This window comes from Cucurbita pepo, chromosome LG15 (genome assembly GCF_002806865.2).
Source record: "Cucurbita pepo subsp. pepo cultivar mu-cu-16 chromosome LG15, ASM280686v2, whole genome shotgun sequence".
Taxonomy (NCBI): domain Eukaryota; kingdom Viridiplantae; phylum Streptophyta; class Magnoliopsida; order Cucurbitales; family Cucurbitaceae; genus Cucurbita; species Cucurbita pepo.
Window position 1 is genome coordinate 8,517,844 of NC_036652.1, and position 16,685 is coordinate 8,534,528.

Consider the following 16,685-nt stretch of genomic DNA (forward strand, 5'->3'; position numbering starts at 1 on the left):
CCCCGACAAACATATTTAAAAATTGTAAAGTTGACAATGGTAGACTAAAGTGGATAATAGTGGTGGGCTTGAAGCATTACAAATGAAATCAAAGTTAGACACCGGATAATACGCCAACAAAAATGGTGGACCTCTAAGATCGGGAGAGAAGTTATAAAGTTGAGAATTTGGATGAGATTAGTAATGGCGGTGACCTGAGGGAAACGGGTGATCTGTGCAGTGAGCAACAAGCATGGGGTGTTGTTTAAGGATGACCCCTCAGGTGGGCCACTGGAGTCCCTACTAACTCTGTTCCAATGATTGTCGGTTTCCCTTCAGCTACTTTTTTCTTCCTTTTTCCACCTCTAAAACCAGTTAATCGAGTTTGTCATTTTAGGACTTATTGCTCCTTGGGATATATATGTACGTATGATCCATTGGGGAGAGCAGCTATATCAGAATCAATGGGTTGCATATCATCAAATATTTTATATAGTTCCTATGGATTAGAGAGTAGACAAATAATATGCAAGAGAGTCGGGAAAAACATCACTGAATGTCAAAATTTGTTAATCTTAAACTACGGTAAACGTGTGAAGTTTTACAATAATCATCACTTGCTGATCTAAGAGATTAGAAATTTGAGGAGGAAGTTTAGGAGATAGGTTGTGCAATCTCCACTATAAATACTCACGAGATGTATGTTATTTCCACCACAAAAAAAGAGAATTAATAAAGCATAAGTACTTAAGGTCCCTCTATTCAAAAGATTTCTCCCTTCACGTTGTTTTTCTGCTTCAAGTTATTTGTTTCGACATTTTTTGGTCGTTGACAGTTTTCAACACCTTCGTGTAATGACGTATCTTTTCTTCCAGAAAGAATCATTGAAATCTGCAGACCTCTACTGAATGCTTGATTGAACAGCAAACGTGTTTGGAACTCTGATACAAATGGGAACCAGGACAAAATGGCTATGGGCATGAAAATAACGAGACCCATGATGTATTCATACCCTCTTGCAAGCTCTTTTATTGATTCCCAGAATCCTATGCCTTTCATCATCGGTCTGCATGACTGCCCAATCTTTGGAAACAGATAAAGATGAATCAATACCAGGTCTTTCGCATGTAATTTATTTAAAGAAAGCTGTGCTAAACAAACAATGTCATATGAGAGCATAATGGCAGAACTTACCAGAAGGATGGCCCATCCAGTAGGCAAGAACGCAAGGAGAGCTGCAAATAGATCTGATACTGTGAGGCCCCATACTACAAACAAGACAGTCATGACCGACATGAAACCGAGGAAGAGAAGAGCTTTTAGTATTCTGAACATGAGCTGGAAGTCGGTACCGAATTTTCGTCTGCCCATGGATACCAACTGGTAGCCACATGAAACATAAACATCAGTAAACAAGAGGGCAAATTAACCAGCCTAAAATAGTAAACATGTTAGAGCAAATCAGCCTTCGAGGTAAGAAAATGATATGAGATCCTTGTGTAGGGGAATACCTTTAAGACAACAAGAGCAATTAACATGACAACCCAAGAAAGTCCATAAACCTGGATAGACATTGAAGCGAAAAACAACAGTGAAATATTGGCAGCAGATCCAAAGAAATATCATTTGGATAATGAGAGAAAATATCTTAGTGATAATAGAAAAAATCCGTACCCAGAAGCTCTTAATGCTATGAGATATATCAAGGTGGTAAACAATTCCATATTGGTATAACAGGAATCGTAAAGCAAGTATTATCTCTAGCACTCTTCCCCTTAGTGTTGTACTTTTCAAGTGTTCCTGTTCTCCATCCCACCAAGATTCCCAACTTTTGTCATGGGAGATCCCTATTCCACCACGATTTCCCATCCACCTTTTCCAATCTGTCCAGTCATCAACCGTCTTTTGCCAGTCAAATCCAGATGGATTGAACACAAAGGGAGCAAACAACCAGGAGGCAACCAGAAACCACATGGAGAAAGTGATGAATAGATAAAGTTTTGAACTGCGATATGAATTTCCATAGATTTGATAAATAAGCAGCAGAATAAAAAGTTCCAAGCCTTTGACAAAGTGACTTCTTGAGTACTGCCTGTAATTATCAGCAAATTTTGCATGAAAAACAACAAACCCACGACCAGTAGCTCGATATTTAGAACCTCCATGCAAGATTGTTCGACCATAAAAGTGGGCTTTAGTTCCAAGCTGAAATGTGAAAAAAACAGAAGCTAGTTGCAGCTGCATGATAACAAAATCACCAAGGGCAGTGCGAAATCCTTTTTCAAGGCCAATTTCCATAACCATTGGTAGTACCAGCAACAAGCCTAGTTGAAATACAGACTGGGTAGCCAAAGCCTCTTCAAGAGCCTTCGTCTGACGTATGGAAGGGTTTTCAAGAATCTCCCTTTCAACACCACTCATAACCATGTATAAACGTCCATATAAAAATAAATATACTGTCAGCACAGTCACCTGCGAGTTGTATAATTCAAAAGCTAAGAATGATCCTTGCATTATGACGAACATGCGCAGGCAACAGAAAGCACCATATGTGAATCGGAAGTCAAAGAATAATCATTTACTGTAAACCTTCTCGAATTTGGAAGAAGATTTCTTCCCACTAAAGGACTTAATAGGTCTTAGAACTCGTACTACGAAAAAGATTCAGCCCCTCACCAAAACTATCCACAGAGTTCAAGCCTATCAGGATATCTTAATATAGCCTATCAAGTATTTAAGTTCAGTCAAGTTGGCAATAGCCTACTAAACAAATATTGCCTATAGAAAAAAACATGCGCATCAATAATTTTTTTGAGCAAAAAAATATTGCATCTTTGCCGGAAAAAGATTAATACGTACACATTCTCTTGATGTTAGCATTTACATATAAACACAGTTAGCAGAAGCAATTACATCTTTCTATCTATTACTTAAGACGAGATATTAGTTAGAAATCCAAGCACACAAACATGTACTGAGTAAATACTTGACCTATTTGAAGTCAGGAGCCCACGTGTTGATCTTAAGGGGAACATTTTGAGCAGTTATTCAAGGATAGTGCAAAGCCATATATATATTATACGTTAATACTACTCAAACGGATATTGCTTATGGAAATAATACCATACTACTGAAGTAGAATCCAACAGTTGTGAAGTAGAAGGACATCATTCGGTAGAAGTCAAAACGACGCCCAAGCCTATAAACATCACGACTAAGTGTCTGCTCTCCATTCCCATTTGCAACCTTTGCCTCAAAAAGTGATATTTGATTCATGCCCACATCTCGCCCCTTGCCTACTTGGATGTATTCATGGTGTGTGACAAACCCCCCACGAAGAGTTGAATTATATCCTGTTAAGATTAGCACAATTAATTGACTGGTGGAATCTTTAGGAATATCATCTTCAATTGAAATAAGAAATACCAGCAAATATATCCTCGCTTAGGTTAATGACTCTAGAAGCTTTACTGATGCCACCCCTAGTTATGTGGAAGATTCTGTCAAATACATCAGGATGACCATAATGGAAACGTACCCTGTGAAAGTGACATGTGAGCTTATGAAACCCATCCATGATAGTAACGTTTCAACATATTGGACTAATTTAAAATTCAAATCAAATAAGAATGTTTTTTCACCACCAAAATACATATGGTAAACAGTAGCACAAAAAACATATAACTTCGGGATAAGTGAGAAATGTTGTAACTTTTGGAGCAGCGTAAAATATTTATGGAAAGGGGCAGAATTCTTTCAACATTCAAATCTGTCTTTTTATTTTATTGGAGGAAGAGATGTATTCTCTTCTTAAGTTGATTTGAAATCTCTACCTAGGTGGTTCTTATATAGGCCTTTTGAAATATACTCCATGGCCATACATGTACCAAATACTAAATAACGAACCTACCTAATACACGTACTATCATTATGGCGATACAAGAATAATCTAATACATGTATCTACCAAATAAATCTAACTCGAAGATGTATCTAATGAACTTCTTAGATTTTGGCCTTTTCAAAATCAAAATCTGTTCATGAAAGTAGGTCCTATGGATTGTAACTCGTTCCCCACCATCATACTTAGAAAGTTTCGCTCTAGGTTCCATTGGTGTTAATACCGAGTTACAACCCATCATTTTATTCCTCTTCAGAATTTCCTTCGCATATGCTTAATGTGACTCGTAAATTCCATCATTTTCTTGTCTTACCTCTAGATCAAGGAAGTACTTCATCAGGCCCAAATCCATCATTTTGAACTCTCGAGTCATCACTCTTCTGAATTCCTCTATCATCTCATCATTATTCCCCATAAAAATGAAGTCATCAACATAAATAGCGACAGAGAGCAAAGTACCTCTCTTCTTTTTCACATAGATTGCATGCTCATTTGTGCATTGAGTAAACCCATTCTTCTTGAAGTAACTGTGGATGCGGGTATTCGAAGCTCAAGGTGCTTGTTTTAATCCGAAAAGTGCCTTATTCAATTTCAACACCTTCCTCTTTTCCCCTAATTCTCTCATATCCCGGTGGTTGCTCTACGTAGAACTATAATTTTAGCAAGTCATCCAAAAAAGCCGACTTTACATCCATCTGAAAAATTTGCAAATTAATTGAGCTGCCAAAGCAATGAAGAAACGAATTGTCTCCATCCTTGTAACCGGCGCAAACACTTTATCATAGTCTATCCCTGCCTTATGTTGATAGCACTTTACAATGAGCCTCGCCTCATACAGCTCTATTCTGCCTTGAGCATTCATCTTCTTCTCGTACACCCACTTTTCTACCATGGGCTAACTTCCCTTTAGTAATTCGACCAGCTCCCACATCTAATTTCTCTTGATGGATCTTATTTCTTCATCCACGGTTGTTTGTCACTTCTCATCTCGTATAGCTTCTTTAGAAGTGATTAATTCAGCATCCACTGAAAGACAAATTAAATGTACCTCACTTGTCGAGTCGTACAAGTCTTGCATGGTGCGCATCCTTGGATGTCTAGGCTCATCTCATCATTGACAATTGGTGGAGTATTAGTTGGTGCAGATGATTCTTTTTTCTCGACTATCACCTCAGTGGATCTTTCCTAATCCCATGAACTAGACTCATTCACTTGCACATCCCGACTGACCAACACCACCTTCTCTATCAAATCAAACAGTTTAAAGCTTTTATCTGCTCCATACTTCTTGTGGTGTCTGATCTCCCAACTTCTCATGAGGACATCGATTCTGCCTATAAACCGCACACAATATTGCTTCCACCCAAAACTCCTTCGACATTCCTTTTCTCTTCATAATTGATCGGACCATGTCAAGAATAGTCCGATTTTTCCTTTGGCCGCAGTACATTGTTAAGGCAAAAATTTAGCTTGTACATGCGATTTTTGGTCATTTCAACTTGTGCTACCAAATGCCCTACACTATCTTTCAATTGCAACAACCGATATTTCATAGATACTGAGAATCCCTTCTCCATAAGCTACCCCATGCTTAAAATATTGCTCTTGAGATTAGGTACGTAATACACATCCTTGATTGAACCTTCCACACCACCTACTTGTAAATAATAATTCGTGTTGTGAAGTAGAAGGAAGCTCATGAACTATCCGTCATTTCCACAAGATACCAAATTGTGTTGTCGTCCTTGAGTTTTGCGTGTAAAGCACCTTTTTGTCCTTGATGGACGCCTTGGCTTGTAGAGCTTCCTTCTGCGACTCGTTCTTCTTGCACAGCTTGTGTGCCTCTAGCAATCCTGCAAGATCATCAACAATTAGATCTTCTAGATCCTTCAACTCCTTGATGATGCACACAACATTCTCAAAATTGTCGTTCAGCGACCACAAAATTTTCTCTCCAACCCACGACTCCTTGAGAATTTCATCGTTGCTTCTAAGTTGTTTCATCACAGTTTGTATACGTGTGATGTAGTCGGATATGCCTTCCAACTCCTTCAACTTCCAATTCACTGCAAAGTGTTTGGAGTCACACTTTGTCGATCAGCCCCCTTGAAGACCTTTTGCCAACATGTCTCATGCCTATTTGGCCATTGTTGCGTTTGCTATCTTCTCAAAATTTGACTCATGAACTACTTGGAATAATAAGTGCACAACAGTTTTGTCCCTCATTCGTGCTTGTTTCTGCGTCCTGATGTCACTTATTGTCATGTTCTCCAATTTTCTCTAGTTCGGTGTAATCTTCTTGAAGTACATCTCATACATCTTGCGCCCGAGCAAGGATCGCATCTCAATACTCTAGTTATTGTAGTTTGACTTCACTAGACATGGCAGTAGTACAGCACCCAACGACATCTTTCCAGAACTCACCATTTTTGGCTCCGATACCACTTTGTTGGAGCAATGTAAAATTTTTATGAAAATGAGGCAGAATTCTCTCAACACTCAAATCTGTCTTTTTATTTTCTAGAGGAAGAGATGTATTCTCTTCTTAGTTGATTTGAAATCTCTACATAGGTGGTCCTTATATAGGCCTTTTGGAAAATCCTCCATGGTCATACATGTACCAAATACTAAGTCACGAATCTACCTAATACATGTATTATACATGAATAATCTAATACATATATCTACCAAATGAATCTAACTCCAAGATGTACCCAATGAACTTCTTAGATTTGGCATTGTCAAAATTTGTCCATGTGCAACCATATAATTAATGATGAATTAAGTTTATTCATTAAGAGTAATTGCCCAAGATAGAAACGCAGATAAAATTGACTAGGTTCTTTTCATTTATTTAGTTGTTGGAGATGATATCAATGATATAGTTTATTACTGATGATGATTGCATAACTCTGGTATTACAAAATAATAATAATAATAATAATAATAATAATATTGAAAGAGAAGATTAACTTTTATTGTCAATCATACAACTCTAAGGTATAATTTTGTGCAAGGCACTATTCTACAAGCTAGTACTAAACCTAAGCAAAGGGGAAGGAAAATGATCGTGATAGCAATAGAGTACGCACTACAAGGTTGAAGAAAAGATCAAAAGTAGATGAACGAAATAAAGCAATCCATAATTAAATCCCTGGAAATAGTCCTTACAATTAGCTTACTTTCATTGCAAATCTTCTTGCCACCAGTTCATGTTCTCATGCAGGTATCTCTTAGACCAAAAATGGCTTACACCTTCCCTATTTCTTAGTAGCATCTAAAGAAACCATTTTGCAGCCATTTTCAAAATTGCAAGATGACAAAGAGTGTCGAAAGGAAAACAGAAACTGGAAAAGCACCAAGACACACATAGACCCACAAAATGCCCATAAAAAAAGAAGTTAAAATATTAATAGATAGGCTTACTGATTAAATCCAAAAGTTAACTAAATACAGGAAGTCAATGTCATATATTTGCAAGTATTGCACATACATTGAAATTGTATAAAGATAAATCAATGACTTACCTTAGAGGATTTGCCAAAATTCGTTGGCCAATAGTTACAAAACTAGTTTCCTGATTGGACATGAACCATGCAAGAGATGAAACACTGTAGAAGATACGGGAAGGAAACAGGTATAAAGCATCGTCAACCATTAAATGTCAAACCAAAAATGTCTATATTGAAAACTGACTACTTGCATTCTCAGATAGCAGTTACTAGATTCAACTTAACTGACCTTCCAGTAAAGATATGCTCCCTCAAACCCAAGATTGTGGGTTTTCGATCTGCATGACGGGTTTTTTGGAGCTCTTCCAAAAGATTTCTCATTTTGAAAGCTTCTTCAAAATAGTTGTCCTGTGAGAAACATGAACTTGTTGAGATTTGTAAAGTTGCAAACAATCAACTTTCTACAATAATAATTATCCTACAAATTGAACAATGACACAGTAAAAAGGTGTCATGATACACTATCTTCAACCGAAGACGGAAAGGTAAATCACCTGGTTCATGTCTATGGTCTGCAGCGCTTGTCCACGAGTGAAAATAATGGCATGGTTTTGATTCTCAGGTTTTCCTTCACCAATTGCTGTTGGAGGACCTGGAAGCTTGATTCGATAGATTTCCTAAATATATAGCAAGCAATTAGAACTGCAAAATCCAGGGAAACTCCCGTAAAAAATTAACTCCTAGCTCCAGCTGCTACTCTTCAATGAGGAACATAACCAAGACACTTATGCCACCACTTGCCTACAGATAAAGGCTGAAGGATGACCATGATTATCATTAGGAATTGTTCAAAGAATTAAAATAAAAGTATACCATACCTCAAATTTTGTGGTAAAAGAAGTTATGTGGTCAAATCAAGCCTAAAGCTCCAATTATTTATTTTTTTAAGAAAAAATAAGAACTATATCAGAATCCTACGTAGAAAATGCAATTTTTAAAATAATTGTGCACATCGCATGCAAAATTGGAAGTAACCAGAAAATGGTTGCAACTACTAATATAACAGCGGGCAAGTATAAAATTCAGAAGCTATTCTCCCATACCTCATCTAATTTATCACCTCCTTTCACGAGAACTGAGTAATAAAACTTCTGGGACTTCCCATTCACTGTCTCCTCTCTTTCATCTATGTAAGCAACACGTAGAGATGGATACCTGCATATTTTTTATTTATTTACTTCTATCCATAATAAAATCAGGGAACTTTTAGGTAGTCTTTGAAATTTGTAAAGGTTAGCAACAGCATATTAACAGCTGACTTACGTTAACATCAGATTGAGAATATTGCTATAGCAACTTCGATCACGAGCATCATCAGACTTCTTCTGGGCACCATAGATTTGACATGAGACAACATAGGTGAATTTTAAGTCAACCAGAGCTTGTGCACGATCAAAGAATGCTTTCTGATCCTTTTCATTTAAGTGCATGTTTTGATAACCACCAGCTGTCAAGAAAATAAGGAAAATCTAGATATTAAGTATATCAATTACTCAGTTTGGGAACATGATTGGGCTTAGATTCTGAATCTCATGATAATAGCAAAATAGAATTAGAAAACATACGATTCTCCCCAGCAAATTCCAGAAAGAACTGAAGCCGAAGCGCATCTTGGTAGTACATCATACCTCGTACTGATAAACCATCAAGATTTATAAATGTAGCAAGTATTAAGGTTAGGGTCCATTAATTGTAACACAAAAGAGGGAGAGAGATAGAGGAAATTTCTTTCAACCTGTTCTTGATAATGTCTGCCCTCTGTAGGATACCCATTGGCGTATTAACTCCTTGCTGTCCTTTCCAGTATACCCAAGTTTTGGTTCTCTAAGTCGCTCCTGATAGTTGGTCCATTCATCTAGTATACAGCCAACGCAAGTGTAAGTTGCTGTCCATGGCATTAAATGTAAAAACGGCAGGAAGATTAAGCTCACCAGGATATATCTTTTGGAGATAGAACAAAATGGATATCCCATCCTCGTTTTCCTTTCTAAGTTCCTCATCGGAATAAAGGACGTCTTCTTTGTAATAAGGAGTTAAAANAAAAAAAAAGAAACTGAGTTACCAAAGCAGGAGGTGAAATAGAAAAACAATAATGTATACTGCAACTCAATAGACAAAAGTAAGTAAAATGCTCAAATGAAAAAAAAAATAATAATAATAAAAAAATAAAAAAAAATCAATGTTTATGATAAAAAAACATCAAGTAGTTGAGACAGTAACCACCTCTTTGCTCCAAGAGGTACTCCAAATTTTAAAGCCACAACGCAACTTTCTTTAATAGCAAAGAAAAATTGCATTCAGGAAAATAATGACGTCAGAAAGTTATTAAGTTCTCTTTTTTCCCTTTTTTTTTTTATTTGCGTGTGTAGGTGACCTTATTTTAAAACTAAAAATAAATACAGAAACAACTACCACCATAAGAAGATTTAGAAAAATAAATAAAACCTGCAATGAAATGACCATCATCAATTGCCAACAGAACATACCTATTTATTTTAGCACATCGCAGAAAATATCTTTTTTCACAAGACAAAAAAAGAAAGGAAAAAAAAAAACTACTCATCAAAATAGAGATTGAAATGCGTGAAAGGAAAATCTAAAATGACGGACCTAAAAGATAGCATGTCACGGACTTTAGGAGCTTTAGGCATGGTCATAAATAATGAATTCGCAAAGAATGTGATACGCCGACGGGCTTCCAAATTTTGAGGCACATTAATTGCAGATTCCTTGACAGTCAAAAGTAAAGAAAGCCTAACAACCTGTTAAAAAATGCAATATAGGATAAACCCTCATTTTTAAATGATAATGTAAAGAAAATACCATTAAAAAGCTTAATGATAATAGCTAAGAGAACCTTTTCTATCCATGATTTGGTGTGTGTAAGTTCTATGTTAATATTCTCAAACCTCTGCCCCTGCTTCCCATCAGAGTTATCATAAGGATCTACCTCTGCTCCAAGAATTCTTGCATTGGAAACAAACGGTTATATACATACAAGAATATCAAACAAGTTTCATCGGAAGACAATGTTTTTCACGTACTATACTTCAAAAAGACTTACTGAGAGCCATTAACCATGACATCCTGCGTGATAATCTCAAAGATGTCTTGGAGAACATTGATTATCTGTGACTCACCAACTTCATTTTCATTTTCATCATCACGCTGTCAAAAAAAAAAAAAAAAAAAAAAAAAAAAAAAAAAAAAAAANAAAAAAAAAAAAAAAAAAAAAAAAAAAAAAAAAAAACATGATTAAATATAAACACAATCAAGTCCATTTCATCGGTCTATCAAAGGTATCATCATCGTTGCTATTCTTGTTTTCACTAAAATAAACACATACCACTAAAAGTTTTAAAAATTTTTCCAGCTTCTCACTGAGTGAAGGAAGGCCACTCATCTTGAAATTGCTTAAGAATTTTTTCTCCCGTATGCTACTTTCTACTTCATGGCAAATTTGCCGCACAATCCTGTTTTATACGAGAAAATATCAATTTATCCTGAGGATGGATAGGGGGGAAGGAGTGTTTTTTATCTACTAAAAGCTGTTAGCAGGAAAAGTTGTATCATGACTACATAAAAATAAAACGTTAACATTATGATCCCCCTACCTCTTGTCTTCTTCATCCTTCAAAAGTTCAGTTACTATATCTGCGAGTGTCTCATAGCATTCTCTTACAGCAGAATACATATAATCATCACTTTTGATCTTCCTGAATAAGTCAGCATCCTCTATTCCCTTAAAGTCTTTTGCCATATCCAATGCTATTGGAATCTAGCATCATTGAAGAAAAAAAGCTTAGTCACCTAACTAGTTTTCTTCAATTCAAAAACAACAAAATACAAAGCATGCTTTTCAGCTATCTTACAAGTCTTCAATGATCCTTTATACCTTACTAGCAAGCAAGAAAGGAGGCCACTGGACAACGGAGACATCACTTGAAGAATATGGAACAAGTAGTAAATCTCTATCCCTGCATGAAAGTATCAGTCACGGGAAAATGATGGGAACTTCCAAATTTTATATAAATTGAATTTGATTGGGTGATTACCTATTACTGATCAGGTCCTCTTGTCGCATTGTTAGTATGAATTTGTTCCAGACATGAGAGAAGTTGGTAATATTCTTATTTACTTCCTCCTGTGACTATAAAGTATACATTTTATAAAACAAAAGGAATAATTAAAGTAATGACTAGAAGTCGTTAATTATAAGTTGAAACTATTGCCTCCCCAGATAGAATTTGAAAGCACTAAACAAGAGAAATTATTCTGAAATAAGACATTTTGAAATTTCACATTATTTGATCCTTATCCAACTTCCAAATCATGCTATTTTCATTAGTTAAAAACAATGAATATAATCATTTTTGTAATTTGGTATGGACTTCCGTACTTAGTGAAAAAAGAATAACATGCTGTACTATCTGAAGTTTATAATCGAAGGGATATATAAATGACAGAAACAAACATTACCAGGTTCTCTCCTTTGGAATTCCTCTCTGATGATGGAACCAGTCGTTCACTAAAGGCTGAAGGAATGGCCTCAAACCTGGATCGCAACATGCCAAGTGTCCTTATCTAAAAAATACGAAGGTTAGAAAATAATATCATAAAAAAATTCCATTCAACCAGTTCAAAATTGAACAGTCGAGTAACTGTAAAAGAGAAGTTCAATTTTATAATACTGCCCCCAAAACAAAAACAAAAAATTGTTTTTATTTACTATGTATTCTTAAAACTGTTGGCGATAGTATAATTTCACTTGTTAGAAAGATACTTGGCACTAACCTCACCCAGATGGCTGAAGGCCCCATGAATGCCCCCAAAAATTGTTGAAAATATTGCATACCAAATTTGTGCATCCATAAAATAAACCTACGTAACAGCAAGAAAGAAAACATTAGTACATGTCATATGATGTGTAGCAATAGCAGTACACTTATCTTAAATGTGGTCCATCGTACATTCATGAAATTCTAGTTATCACTTACCAGGACAACTGGAGCCCATATTGCTATAATAGCCCCAATATTATTTGACACTGCAATTATTCCAAAGTAACCATTAGTAACAGCAACAGCATCTTAATACGACATTTAATATTTCTTGGAATAATAAAACCTTACCATGTGGAAAGAACTCGTGCCATTCATAATTATCAATATGCATTGACATAATCAACTTTGTAGGACCAATGAGTGGATATATCTACTCGAAAGCAAATAATAAACATAAGATTCTCAACAATATAAATGTTTCCCCTAAACTTGGTCAAAATAATTCCACAGTATAGACAATGAGGAAATTTAGTTATGCCATGCTTAGTTCCTGAATTTATTGTATCAAATAAGCGGTTCAGTATCCAGTCTAACAGATCATAGAGAGGTAAGGACTAATAGTAGTTCACGTCCTTCTTTATTACTTGGAGAAATATTGTTATAATCGATCTTAGTTGTTCCACTTGAATAACTTCTGATAGACAACTCATCACCCGAATCTACTACAAGAGATATATTCCAGTCACATTCAGCCTTGACAATGAAATAAAAATTAAACTTAATAATAGAAAAGACCATATTGTAGCTGAAGAGTAGTTTATTTTCAGATACACGCATGAACGACAAACAAAAACGTTTTTTCTGGCCCCATCCCAAATGCTTGCGATGAATGTGAAAAGAATTCAATCATCAGTGTATAACTAAACCAATCAAGGAACCAGATTTATTAAAACGATTTATCCATCATGAGTAATAATTTACTTGGAAGAGCGAGAAGAAAACCCATAAGCTAGAAATCAAGTTAATGGCATTGTGTATGTATGTATATGCGTGTGTGTGTGTAAGCTTGAACGCATCTCGACTAATGTCACAAGACAACTGGTTGACCTACTATATTTGGCTGTCAAAAAGAACCTCCTAAGATATTAAATTCTAATTTGTAGGTCATTCCCTCTAAGGAGTTTGTTATTTACATTGACCCCATTAACCATTAAGTCAGGTCATACCCTGGTGGTTGAGTAACCATATATTAGCCATTTAATTTCATTTTCTATTTTTCTATAAAGGAAAAAAGAAAAAGGGAAAAAAAAAAAGCTCCATAACGTTCGCTCCTTTTCATATCACATCACAAAATGAATAAGATTACAGGTATTTTACAAGTATTCCCTTTAAAAAACAAAAGCAAAAGATAATCTATAAACTTAGATTAATAGCATTTATGATCTCTGTAAGATACTACAATCAAATTATTGATTGATAAGTAGACCTACCTCCACATAGTAGCTGAATGCTAGCTTACTGATTAGCAGCAGAATCCAAAACAGTGTATACCTGAACCCAAGAAAATTTTGTCAACAAAACAAATAATTTAAAAGGAAAAGGTAGCAAAGCAGAACACTCAGGTAACCAAAAAGCTCTGTTGCATAAGATTCTATGTAGACAACAAAGAAATTACAAATAAAACCTAAAATTGAAGCCACAGGTTGCAATGCTAGAATGTAGCAGCACTAGAATGGAACTTCCCTCAACTCCTTGGGATAAATTGGATGTAAAGCAATAAATTAAAGGTATACTTACTTCAGCAATGAGAACATGTCTTCATGCATGCCTCTTCCTACATAAAGTTTAGGCTGCAGTATGGCCAAACCAAACATCAGATATAAGAATAAAGAGAACCAGACCTTTAATATGAGATGAAAAATAAACCAAGAGCCAGGCTCAAAATACAAAGCATCTAAATTGTTGAGGATTGTTGCAAGTGAGTCCCACATTCGCTAATTCTCCATTGGTATGAGGCCTTTTGGGGAAGCCCAAAGCAAAGTCACGAGAGCTTATGCTCAAAGTGGACAATATCATACCATTGTGGAGAGTCGTGATTCCTAACATGGTATCAGAGCCATGTTTTTAACTTAGCCATGTCAATAAAATCCTCAAATGTCGAACAAAGAAGTTGTGAGCCTAAAAAATATAGTCAAAAGTGACTCAAGTGTCGAACAAAGGGTGTACTTTGTTCGAGGACTCCAGAGAAGGAGTCGAGTCTCGATTAAGGGGAGGCTACCCGAGGGCTCCATAGGCCTCGGGGGAGGCTCTGTAGTGTTACTTTGTTCAAGGGGAGGATTGTTGAGGATTGTTGGGAGGGAGTCCCACATTGACTAATTTAGGGAATGATCATTGAGTTTATAAGTAAGGAATACATCTCCATTGGTATGAGGCCTTTGGGGAAAGCCTAAAGCAAAGCCATGAGAGCTTATGCTCAAAGTGGACAATATCATACCATTGTGGAGAGTCGTTATTTCTAACATAAACAACCAGCAAACAACGAATTCAATTGAAGTAATGAATGTTAAACATACTGACCTGAGCCCATCACATTAGAAATGTGATAATTCGCCAATATAAAGCAGCTAAACAACCAGCAAACAATGAATTAAATTGAAGTAATGAATGTTAAACATACTGACCTGAGCCCACCACATTAGAAATGAGATAATTCGCCAATTTGAACGTTCCATCTTTTTTCTCAAAGGTGGAAGCAAAAATAGTAAGCAAGACAATATATTTGGTATCAAATATACTGCAACGGCATAACTATAAAATGACTGGTTCTGCCAATCCGCAGCCCAACTACTGAAAAATTTCACAAGTCCAGTGGGATTTTGCACGGTATTAAAATAAGCAATTGGCAGAACCACGACCCACGCTGCTGCCACTATAAACTTTAGAAGATAACGTAGTATTTGGGTAAATTTCAAGCTCCTCCATGCAATCCAACTTAGAATTATATCCAGAGTAGCTGCAGATAAAGCATACATCAAGATGAAAATTGCCATAAAACTTTAAATCGTCAGCTAGGTTAATACTTGACAATCATAAAAAGAAAGCTTCACAAGAATCCGCAGTTTTTGTACCACGTCCTGAAAAATTATACAAAACAGAAAGTAATCGGGACTGAAGTCATACCTCTCAAAAAATTAAGAATAGCAGCAGTAATAAAAATGCTCAAAACACTTTTGAAGACATCAGCATCAAAAACTGCAATAAGAGATCCACCAGGGCTCCAGGCAATTATTACCATAGCCTGAAATTATGGAATTATAGATGATATTGAGTTCCATGAAAAAATATGATGAAAAAAGTAATATAATGAAAGCCAAAAGGTTGACAAAACCTGGTATGCCAATATAAAGAATATCCACATTCTGTCAAAGCTTCTATAAAGATTCAAAAAGGTACGGACTTCAACAAAATTTGTTTTGGGCTTCCTCTTTCCAGCAGCTACTTGGTTAGGATTCTAAAATTCAAATATAGGCTCCACATGAATGTTCTAAAATTGTTTAAACAAAAACGAAGCATAAGAAAAGCATGGACAAGACAATTAATGAAGACATTTTCAGCTGGATTAATCTGCCACTAAGAGAACAATGTATAAATCAACTAGCACAAAGAAAGAACAGCGTGTGTGAGAGAGAGACCACATTTGCAGGTTGTATAGAATCTGAATGCCTAAAAAAATCTGATTTTGGGTTCATAGGCCATCCAAGGTTGAAACATCTGTCAGACCTAGATCAATAAATAAATTTTCAAGTCAAGATTATCAAAAGTTCAATGTGAATTTACTTATAGTGAATCTTATAATAAATTTTCAAGTCAAGATTATCAAAAGTTCAATGTGAATTTACTCATAGTGAATCTTACCAAAAATACTCATTGAGATCGTCATAGTTCCGCCAGGTAGAATGACTAGCCTTACCTCCTTTGTTTCTCTTAGCTTCCTTTTGTGCCAAGTAAATAATTCTTAGATGCAATCTTATCAAACTTGGCAACAAGTAAATTGATCAAATAAAAGTTGTGATTACCATCAGAAGAACTTGGTAAATTGGAGTGATAACTTCCCTCAAAAACGATTCCTCATCACGTGCTTCTGCCTCCTGAAACGATTCTCCACTAACAGGATGGACATTGCTATACAGAATCCCATAGACAACGTTGGCCATCTGGCATATTGAGAAAACAAGAATAAGATTGAGCATTCTTGAACAATGATCTGTTATGAATTTAAAAGACGATTATATAAATTGAAAAATGGAAATTGTTTAGATGTGATTACCAACCATTCACAAAAGATAATTTTAAGTTAATCAAAGATATCGACTTGTATTACCCACCCAACCTTGCTATCAATTTGTTACACTTTGGACTAACTTGGTTTACAGCATCCTTTCTTGGGGTGAATAAGTGCACGCAATGAGTCATCTATCTATCTATCTCGCACCCCCCCCCCCCAACCGCG

At 35.9% G+C, this 16,685-nt stretch overlaps 1 protein-coding gene across 4 annotated transcripts in view; it reads right to left on the reverse strand.

Moving 5' to 3' along the window:
* Positions 1 to 519: 519 nt before the first annotated feature.
* LOC111811491 (callose synthase 7-like) overlaps positions 520 to 16,685 on the reverse strand; it is a 24,888-nt gene continuing 8,722 nt past the window's right edge. Inside the window, exons 1-34 of one of the 4 annotated variants that reach the window (XM_023698368.1) lie at positions 16,507 to 16,603; positions 16,252 to 16,389; positions 16,091 to 16,167; positions 15,868 to 15,955; positions 15,564 to 15,686; positions 15,356 to 15,473; positions 14,857 to 15,188; positions 13,973 to 14,025; positions 13,666 to 13,726; positions 12,524 to 12,605; positions 12,389 to 12,438; positions 12,186 to 12,272; positions 11,871 to 11,975; positions 11,447 to 11,541; positions 11,287 to 11,368; positions 11,006 to 11,169; positions 10,738 to 10,864; positions 10,456 to 10,559; positions 10,249 to 10,357; positions 10,002 to 10,153; positions 9,323 to 9,432; positions 9,127 to 9,246; positions 8,957 to 9,025; positions 8,655 to 8,838; positions 8,435 to 8,546; positions 7,886 to 8,008; positions 7,621 to 7,739; positions 7,407 to 7,490; positions 3,406 to 3,518; positions 3,103 to 3,332; positions 1,654 to 2,451; positions 1,491 to 1,541; positions 1,174 to 1,359; positions 520 to 1,062 (exon numbers count right to left, since the gene is read on the reverse strand). In XM_023698368.1, the coding sequence (XP_023554136.1) occupies positions 742 to 1,062; positions 1,174 to 1,359; positions 1,491 to 1,541; positions 1,654 to 2,451; positions 3,103 to 3,332; positions 3,406 to 3,518; positions 7,407 to 7,490; positions 7,621 to 7,739; positions 7,886 to 8,008; positions 8,435 to 8,546; positions 8,655 to 8,838; positions 8,957 to 9,025; positions 9,127 to 9,246; positions 9,323 to 9,432; positions 10,002 to 10,153; positions 10,249 to 10,357; positions 10,456 to 10,559; positions 10,738 to 10,864; positions 11,006 to 11,169; positions 11,287 to 11,368; positions 11,447 to 11,541; positions 11,871 to 11,975; positions 12,186 to 12,272; positions 12,389 to 12,438; positions 12,524 to 12,605; positions 13,666 to 13,726; positions 13,973 to 14,025; positions 14,857 to 15,188; positions 15,356 to 15,473; positions 15,564 to 15,686; positions 15,868 to 15,955; positions 16,091 to 16,167; positions 16,252 to 16,389; positions 16,507 to 16,509 (4,770 nt within the window). In that variant the 5' untranslated portion in view covers positions 16,510 to 16,603 and the 3' untranslated portion in view covers positions 520 to 741. Of the gene's footprint in view, positions 1,063 to 1,173; positions 1,360 to 1,490; positions 1,542 to 1,653; positions 2,452 to 3,102; positions 3,333 to 3,405; positions 3,519 to 7,406; positions 7,491 to 7,620; positions 7,740 to 7,885; positions 8,009 to 8,434; positions 8,547 to 8,654; positions 8,839 to 8,956; positions 9,026 to 9,126; positions 9,247 to 9,322; positions 9,433 to 10,001; positions 10,154 to 10,248; positions 10,358 to 10,455; positions 10,560 to 10,737; positions 10,865 to 11,005; positions 11,170 to 11,286; positions 11,369 to 11,446; positions 11,542 to 11,870; positions 11,976 to 12,185; positions 12,273 to 12,388; positions 12,439 to 12,523; positions 12,606 to 13,665; positions 13,727 to 13,972; positions 14,026 to 14,856; positions 15,189 to 15,355; positions 15,474 to 15,563; positions 15,687 to 15,867; positions 15,956 to 16,090; positions 16,168 to 16,251; positions 16,390 to 16,506; positions 16,604 to 16,685 lie in introns of those variants that run through there. The other 3 variants (XM_023698366.1, XM_023698367.1, XM_023698365.1) reach the window with 3 other exon arrangements.